The following is a 9,951-nucleotide window of genomic DNA, read 5'->3' as shown; positions in this document are numbered from 1 at the left end:
GCTTTGCATCAATTTCACAATCACTCAGCTGAATGCCTGTGTATGTGGTGTACTATATCCAGGTGTACAAAGCTGATATTCACCACGTATACGCTCTATGTTTCAATATACCAGTTAGAGCCTATATATGACAAGAGCACACTATCATTGAAGTGTGTGTGAACAGATTTTCCATCCGAAGGTGGAGGATAAAGGGTTTTACTGCGTCTAATCCAGAGGCAGGTTCTAGAAAGCTCCAGAACGAGGCTGTGTAACCTGGATTAGCAAGACAGACAAATGCTGAGCTGGAGGAGGAGCCACATCTGAGACTGAAATGAGTGTCTGAGTGTTAGATTGGAAACTAGTGTTCCTGCTGCTATAAAGCCCCCAGCCAGCACCAGAGTAAAATGAGATGACACTTGAATGATTCCTGCTGGGGAATTGGGTGGTTTCAACAGCACATAATGGGACTCAGCAGAGGAATATGTTCCTTTTCATGGGGATTTGAGTGATATTTGGGTTTTGTTTTGAGCAGAAATGAGCCAATGAATCAAACGCACCGATCATAATCGGCTGATAGGCGCTTTGAATAGGTCACTTGACAGAGAATATGTTGACAGATGTTGTGCTTGTGTTATTATTGATTTCAGTTTGCAGTTTAACTGTGCAAACAAATTAACTATTCATTTCAGAGCCTCAGGCCTAAGCTGTTCGTTTTGTGATTGGATTTGGACTTTTTAGCCGCAGCAGAGCGGGTTGTGGGAAAACGTGGTTTCATATCTCTGACGGAGGTATTGAACATTGTCAGCATCAAGACCTGACGGCAGCCTTGATATATAAACCATTAAGTTAAGATGAATTACTTGTAACTCTCGGATAAACAGTGGGAAGAATACAGATAGCAGACCTGGTTCAGTTCAGTTTGTTAAACCTTATTTAGGTTTCCGTTGTCAAAAGTTGTGGATGGTACCAAGTCCTGTTTTATTCATTGCCCTTCTGTTGAAGTACCTAGCACACTGATGTGATACTAAAAGGTGGAGCTATAAACACTGCAGATCTAGTGTTTAGGTACATGTCTGTACGAGTTACGTATGGTTCATAACATATACCAAAAGTCTCTGATGGAAACGCAGCTTTATAGTAACAATACAGCCAGTGCCAACATGACGCAGCAGCAGATTAATCGATTAGTCATTCAACTCAAAATCTACAATGGTGTTTTGGACTGTTGGTCAAATAATCTGAGTATTTCAACTTGTGCTGTGTGAAATTATGATTGGTGTTTTTCTTAAGGCCATCTCTGTTATATTTTATGGACCACATGATTCATAGATTAACAATCAACAGCAAAAAATATCAATAACAAAAATAACTAGAAGGGCACTTGGCATGCCCTTGCTCAAAATGTTAATGCAGTAGTGTGAATTTTCCCAGCCGGGAACTCATTTTTCTGATTATTCAGGCGCCACATGAATGCAGCACAAATGCCCTATCTCGCAATGTTGAATATAATTTGTGCATCTGCCCCCGTGATTTGGATCCACTCCACATTTTAATGGGTTCTCCCTTGGCCCCATGCTACACCCTTCCACAAAGTGTCATGGAAATCAGGCCAGTATTTTTTTCCCCCGAAATCCTGCTAACAAACAGACAAACAGACAGACAGACAGACAGACAGACAGAAAAACAGAGCCAAAAACATAACCTCCTTGGCAGAGGTAATTATTGATGTGTATTTTTGTTTACAAGAATCAAAAAATGCAGGAAACAGCCAAAAATATGTTTTTGTTTAGAAAACTGCATTACCATTACATCGGATTACATCCTTATAAAAAATGTGTTTATTTCGAACATATACAGTATACAGTACACAGTATATCAATATATCATCATTATCAGATTTTCATACATATTTTTATTAGCCTTGAACATCCAGTAAACACCATTGTATGACAGTGGCTTAATTGTCTTTGTTAGCACTCAATGTTGATACTAACTCTCTTAATTGCTTATCTCCTCCTCCTCCTCCTTTTCCTCCTCTCCCTGTCAGATGATGAAACATGCGTGGGGCAGCTACCGGCGCTACGCCTGGGGTTCCAATGAGCTCCGGCCCGTCTCCAAGCAAGGCCACTCCAGCAATCTATTTGGTGAGTGAGAGACCACACACTGACACACAACACACACGATTGATCTCTTGTCCCTGCCACCAGCAGCCTTGGCCTTTAGATTAGCAGCCAAATTGTCAGAGTCGTCCATCTATGAATACCTCTAAATGTCAGCTTTATCATATATTTATATGCTGTTTGTGCTACATGCCAGTTATTGGTGTCTGTGCCTTCTTTCTGCTGTGACTGGGACGACTGATCATCCACCAGTTTGATTGTGTGTGAGTGTGCAGCAGAAGCCAAATCAAACCAGGATAATAACTGCATCTTTTTAAAATCCTTTCTTATCCCCTAGCCACACACACACACACACACACACACACACACACACACACACACACACACACACACACACACACACACACACACACACACACACACACACACACACACACACACACACACACACAACACACTCTACATGTTGCTCCTTGTGCTGTCTCATTGTGTTTAGTTGGCTGAAGATTGTTTGCTTAAAAAGCTGGACTCACATGTCAGCAAAATAAACAAAGCTAAAAGGACAGCATCCCACAGACCTGTCATGACTGAACCTGCCAATGGCAGCGGATCAATAAAACTCATTTAAATCACATTTCACCTGCAATATATTTGGTTCTCTCCTACGTGTGTGAAGATATGAAACTGCTTAATATTTAAAAATCAGTCCTGACACAGATATTTTTGCTGCAGTTGGAAGAGCAGTTTTTTTTCATGTGTTTTGTGTGTACTCCAAGTGTTTGTTTGTACACTGAATTAATACTGTAATTTATTCCGAGTGATTGGATTAATAAGAGCGGGAATTAGATTTTTAATTTAAGATCTCTTTCTCTATCTCCCTTGACCTAATTAAATTCTCAGAGAAAATATTTGTTTAGATACCTTTAGCACCAGATGAGACGCTATTGTGAGTGTGTGAATAGGGTGGTGTATGTGACAGTTTATAGTAGTGCCTTTGTAAGCTCTTGACTAGATAAGATGGCATTCATGTGTGAAAGAGGTGCCTGTGCTTTCACTGCTGATAAGACTGATCCCTTGACACCAAAACACATTTGTGTACATGATATGGTTTGAAGTTTTTCTACATGTTTTTAAAAAAAAAATCTGATCCTGGTCCTTTTAACGTCAAGGGGCAGGTTTCTTTCAGCGAAGCCAGTATTTTATATTTCTTCTCTGTAACAAAATATTTCTCTCCTTTTTCCGTCAGAATTAATGAATATTTAAATGTTGATTTTCCTGCTGAACACAAGATGTTTCCTACTTCACTGTCACAGTGTATGTTCACAGGTGGGTCCAAGTTTCTATATCACACTTGTACAAGTTGCAGATTGGACCAGGGTGGACATACAAACTGTTTGTGATGTCACAAATTATGCCTGAGGCCCGCCCCTTCAAATTGGATTTTCAATGAGCTCAGAGTAAACGTTCCACTTTCAGCAGATACATGTGAAAATCATCCTTCTTGTGTCTGCACAAACATAATTCTGCACAGTGAAGCTCAAGCATGCAGCAGGAGGAACGAGTGGAGGCGGTCGGTCATTATGAGTGGAAGGAAGCAGAAGAAATGGCAATGTTTTAAAGGAAATTGGCAGGGGAAATAGCTCTGAACGCATTGTCATCTTATTTAAGTTATAGCTCCCTATGAGAAAACAGTTTATTTACATGTCCACCAGGCACATGTCACTGGCCAACTGGCCATTGTAACGCCGGTATTCACTCTCCTTTTAGATACAAGTCTGTGAATATTCTCGTTTGTCCAGGGCATCGTTATCCCCACGCATCTGACCAGGCACCAGTCCCAGCCTGGTCAGATGCGTACATGAACTGATGAAGTCTCTTGGATGAGAGGTGAAACGTCTTCCTAGACAAATAACCAAGTCCAGTTGCCTTTGATTTAAATTTCTTTGGGGATCCCTTTAGATATGTTTTACATGACTCTTGAGGGAATTATATGGCTCTTTAGCTGCTAAATGCTTCCATTATGTTCATCAGCTAGTCACTAACTTTGTCTGTCTGCAATCTGGTGCTGTGGTGGTAATGTACAGTGGGATATTCAGAGCTTTATTTACTGGAAAATGGGTTGATAAGTGGTGAAAACATAGAATGAACCAAAACAGTAAAGCTGTGAGCTGATAAACCAAAACATATACATTAAATTTGCTCATTTGCTATTAAGAGGTGAGGAAAACTACAAGGTTGGGTGTTCCTTACCACACATGACTCATTTCACAGTACACATTATGGCTGCAACGAGCGATTATTTCCATGGTTGATTATTTGATGAGTTGTTTGGTCTATAAAAGTCAGACAATTGGGGAAAGTGTTGATCAGTGTTTCCCAAAGCCCAAAACAATGTCCTCAAATGTTTTGATTTGTCCACAACTCAAAATAAATTCAGTTTACTGTCATAAAGGAGGAAAGTAAACAGAAAATATTCACATTTTAGAAGCTGAGATCTGACAGTTTTGACTTTTTTCTTTAAAAAATACTATAAATACTTCTTCACTGCAGATTAATGTAATAGTTGAAAAAACATTAATCTTTAAAGCTCTAGTACGCAAAGTCATTTAATTAATTGTTAATATGAAAATATGTATTAGCGCAGCTCGAGGGGATATTTTTATAACTGTCAAGTTATCATTAATTGTTGGTTATGTTAATTGTATATAAAATGCACTTTTCTTCATGCACCAATTAGCAACTATAGTACATCGGACCTTAAACATGGACCAGAGACGAGGAACACATGTCCTTACTACTTATTAAATGTGTCACATGAACATTAGAGGCTTACATTGTGTAATTCATTAGATTGCTGAAGTTGTCACTCAAGGGTTTGTGTTTGGCTCTGGTTAATCGTTTTCTGTACAGCTGTGTGATTTTGTTTATATTGCAATAAATGTACATTTTGGCTGAGCCTTATTATAGTAGTCTTACATTAGTCCCATTAAGCAGAATGCAGTGTTATTTTTGAACATCATATCTCCAGTACAACACAGTCAAGGCACTATAGCTGAGCTGTTGATTTTTGTGTTTCTGCTCGTACCATACGTTTCTGTAACACCATCAAATTACAGAAGTGACAGGATGACAACACTCTGAGCATATATATATATATATATATATATATATATATATATATATATGCGGGTTGTTACGTAGAATGTTTGAAGCCACAGACTTGGGTCAGTACAGTTTTGTTCGATTTCGGCAGGAAGACGAATCTTCTGATGTTTAGCCTCCTTTTTGCTTTACCTGTCAAAAAACAATTGCAAGGCCAACGATCTACTTGAAACACATACACACACACACACACACACACACACACACACACACACACACACACACACACACACACACACATACACATACACATACACATACACATACACATACACATATACACACAGACACAAAGACAATATTGTCTGGTATATTTACATGAATACATTTTTTGAGTCAAGACCAATTTCGTTTCAGTCTGCATCAAGATTTCACGTTGTTTCTTTTGAAAACTAGACCAGGTTTAAACCTTGTATATGGCTGGACCCTGTACTATATGGTCAGTGTGCTTAATTATGGCCAAATTGTTACAGTAATAGTCAGTGAAGGTGTCTATGAATTGAATTCCTAGATATTATGGATAAATATGTTCATCTGTAGTAATTTGTTTGTAGGCCTACCATATGACATGGTTCAGAGTCTGTTTGAGACAATAATTCAAGAATGCTTTAATTAAATCAAAAATTTAAGCGTAGCATCGTAATCATCTATTATCAACTATTTATTAATGTTACTTTAAACAGACCAGACCAATTTTGAATGTCGTCCGTAGATAGCTAAAACACAAGCTTTAAGCATGGCGAAGGATTGTTTTAGCTGCTTATGCCTTTCAGAGAGGACAAGTTAGCTGTTGATAAGCTCATATTATAGCTTCTTTAACTGCTTTAATGCACTCTGTTTAAGGAAGTGGATCAGCTGATATCACTTTACTACTCCGACCGATAGTGTAACTCAATCACCCAGTCAGTGTCATGTTCACATGGCTGGCCCTCCTGCAGTCCAGCCAAAAAACTAAGTAATGGTCGGTGTCAAATGTACACAAAGACTCTATATTATAGTTTGGGAAGGAGGTGTTTTCATTGATGTACCTTTGATTAAAATACTACAAAAGCCCCACTAAGTCGATTCCATTGCAGTGTTGAAGACTTACAGGCTCATTTTTAATGATTTCCTTCGTATGTTTAATGAGGAAATTCAATCAGCTTTGTGTAAATTCCATCCACTGTTTCATTACCAGAATTTGTCATACGTAAATGTAGGAAGACAGAAGAAAGGCAGCTTTGTGAATACTAATTGTTAGATTAGCCCGTTCAACTCTCTGTGTTAGTCTTTCTCTCTGTTTTCCTCTCTCTATCCATCCTTCATGTCTCTGCTATAGAAAAGTAAATAGGTTTTAGTTGGCTGCTCCAGCAGACCCACTTCCATCAGTAAATAAGACAGCTTGGCCCCGGGGCCTTGTCACAGCCATTTCCAACTCCTATAGAACATGATGTATGATGATAATATTAGCCTGACCTGGAATGTTACGCAATGAAGCCTCTTTGCATACTGCAGGCTATTTCCCTGATGCACAGTAAACTGGATTGTTGGTTCAAATTGCACAGGAGAACTCAACATTAAAAACTTTGCGAGCTGTAAGTTCAGGATGTCTTTTCCAAATACTAAACTAAATAACCAAATGTTCTGTTCGCTAAGTGGGAAAAAAAAATCTCAGGTGGATTAATCGCATTATTTAATAGATATTAAGGTTGCAACGTATGATTGTTTTCATTGTTATGAACAATAATTTTCCTAATCAGTGAATTGTTCAGTTCAGTTTTCTAAAGCCCAGGCTGACATCTTCAAATTGGTTGTTTAGACCGACCAACACTCCAAAAACCAAAGATATTCACTTTATAATCACTGACGACATAAGAAAATGGCAAATTCTAAAAGCTGGAACAAATTATGTTTTACAATCATCAAAAAAATCATTTCAGCCCTAGTAAATATTATATTAAGTACTCTTAAGTCATAATTGCTATATAATCCTTTTGCAGCTAACTATCTTCACAAAGAGAATACACAAATATGCCATACTCTTATTTACATAAACACCTGATGATATGATAAAAACAGGAGGATGCGACAGAAAAGGTTGATAAATACTGTGCCAGACTTTAAAGGAGGTTTAAGTAATCTCGCACAGACTCTGGACGACCCATAAAGATTCATTCTTTTTAGAGCTGTTGAACAGGAGAAGACTCCAGATGGGCTGCATCGTTTTTTTTAGGGAGGAGGTTGAATCGGCCCCTTCTGTGGTCATTCCCTAAAGGAGCACAACTCCTTGGTCTCAGACGCCAGCTGTGCTGTCAGCTGTTTCTCTAGTGTGTTTGCAGGGATATTTCACCAATTCATGGAGGTTTTAATGCGCTGTTATGTTTAGCATATTCTTTGCTTTGCGGTTCGACATTCTGCTACTAAATGCTCGAAGACACTCACTGCTCAACTCCAGCTTTTAACTGTCAAACACTACAGCCATAGATGTTCCCAAAATGTTGGCAGGCCACTATGTTTATCTTCTCAACAACTTTGGCAGACAACCAACCATGATTTTGTTATGTTTCATCAAACCGTAGCACAAAATATGTTGTTGTTTTTTTAACCCAACCACTTCAACGGCAAAGAGCAAGAGATATGAGCAAAATCCAGTCTGTTTGTATTCTTGTATTAGCATGGACATGTACTGCGTCCAGTTTAATAGCTCTACTCGTATCTTTCCATTAATGCAAGCAGCTTTGCTCTCAAGACAGTGAATGAGTATCTAATAAAGCCTTAGAATGAAGTAAGTCTGGCATACAGTGTGTATAGTGCTGGGATAAAGCCTGATGTCAGGCTTCTTCTGCTATCTCCACTATCTTTTTTTGCAAGGGAGCAAATGCTGCAGCCAGAGTTTAGTGCCTGAGAGATGACTGGGATTGGGTTATATCTTTGAACCAGTGTGTTACCGTGTGTAGCCAGACCATCCTCCAGCAGTGACACAGCACTGTGGAGATAAGAGGAGACAAGAGGGAAGTGTTCAGGTCATGCTAGCATTTGACAAATTGTTTAAAAGGTCATGGTGCTGATTAAGTAACTCTGGATGTGTATCTCATTTGTAATAGCAAATGAGTGCCAACAAGCAGAAATGGTAAGAGACAGGGTTGTCTTGAGAAATAACATCATCTGTCTTTAGCAGCATGTTAATCACATTCGTCCAAACACCCTGAAAACATAGGTTTTCAGTCCTTTTACTATGTCCTCCATGGACACAGTATTAGAACAGTTTTTTGTTGTTTTGCATTAGTTATTCATGTTTTTTCTTCTTGTGTTTCCTGGTTCGAAGGAGGGCTCATATGGTAAAGGGTGACGTCAGCAATCAGGTTTCAGCAACATTTGACAGTTGTGAGATTTTGTGCGTATGCTGCAAGACCGCTATCATCTGATAAAACCACAACCACACAGTCCTGATGAAGAAGATTAGATTTGATGAAGAAGAAGATTTTTTTTTTTGTTTAAAACTCTTAATTTGGCTAAGGATGTTTTTTTCCAAACTTTCACTCTGATTGTTGCCTATTTAGTTATTCATTTCACATTATAAAGGAACGTGATATTAAACATTTTATTTATTTCATCTAGACTTATTCGGAACGAATTTCTGAGATATAACAACCTTAAAAAATTTCCAATATTAATAAACACGATATGATAAAAAAAGAATGTATTTGTAAAGCACTTCGTACCGTAAAGTTTTATAGTACAGTAGATAATCTTGATTTAAAAAGAGAGTTGATTCACTTCATGTGGCATCAGTTTTAGTGACGACTGTACGTCTCAACTACTTACATCTTGGTTTTAAATCAGAATGACATTGAATAACGGTAACATATTGTATACAAATTTAAAATGAAGTGCTCCGTTGCAATAATAATTGAATTACACATCGATTGGATAACTGAAGGACAGACTGATTGCTCTTTCATCCAAACGTCCAAACTCCCGTAGCAGCTTTTGATGGTGGTGCACCAATTTCAGTCACAAACAATATTTCATCCAGAACACGCTGCGTTCACTGCCCTGTCAACACGGCTCTCTAAATACAGTTTGTGCAGCTCACATATGATCAGTCTAGTTATATAGAGGCTGACTGGTAGCGGCCTTTTGGATGCAGTGTCGATAATATTACGCAGAGTTGATTGACTAATTTAATAAGCGTGTGATATGTCATATGCTCAGGGCTTGGTGACGTAATGCTTGGATATCATCTGAACTCGTCCTCCTCATCCTAATCAGCTTCTTTTCTTGGTTTTAATTATGGTTTGACCAATATATTTTTGAAGGACAGTGTTTCATAAGACAAGACTTTATCAGCTACAATAGAAAAGCTTTCAGACCCTGGAGATTCTGCACATTCGCCCCTTTTAAGCTGAAATTAAATACACCTAGAGGCGACCATGACATCCATCTATCTCTCCTCCTGTCATCTTCAATCTCTCTCTCCATCTTTAAGCACTCAACTCAGCTGTCTATAACCAGCTCACTGCTATTGAGACCCACCCACAGGAGCAGCAGCAGGTACATCTCTCTCTTTCTAAATCCTGTTGTGACATTTCAGTTTGCTAACAGACACAGCCAGCACACTGTGCTTCACAGAGAGGCTGTAACCTGCTGAATATAGATGTGGAAAATAACGTCAAAATGTCTCTCTTCGGATTGTATTTGAGGTTTT

The 9,951-nt window shown here is 38.6% G+C and overlaps 1 protein-coding gene across 1 annotated transcript in view; it reads left to right on the top strand.

Annotated features, from left to right (window-relative positions):
* Nucleotides 1–9,951, top strand: part of man1a1 (mannosidase, alpha, class 1A, member 1) — a 143,754-nt gene that overhangs the window by 34,635 nt on the left and 99,168 nt on the right. The window contains exon 2 of the mRNA XM_083934218.1: nt 2,030–2,126. Coding sequence (XP_083790344.1) covers nt 2,030–2,126 — 97 coding nt within the window. The remainder of the gene's footprint in view (nt 1–2,029; nt 2,127–9,951) is intronic.

Source organism: Echiichthys vipera (assembly GCF_963691815.1).
Source record: "Echiichthys vipera genome assembly, chromosome: 19".
Classification (NCBI taxonomy): domain Eukaryota; kingdom Metazoa; phylum Chordata; class Actinopteri; order Perciformes; family Trachinidae; genus Echiichthys; species Echiichthys vipera.
This window is presented reverse-complemented; position numbering and strand designations above follow the sequence as displayed.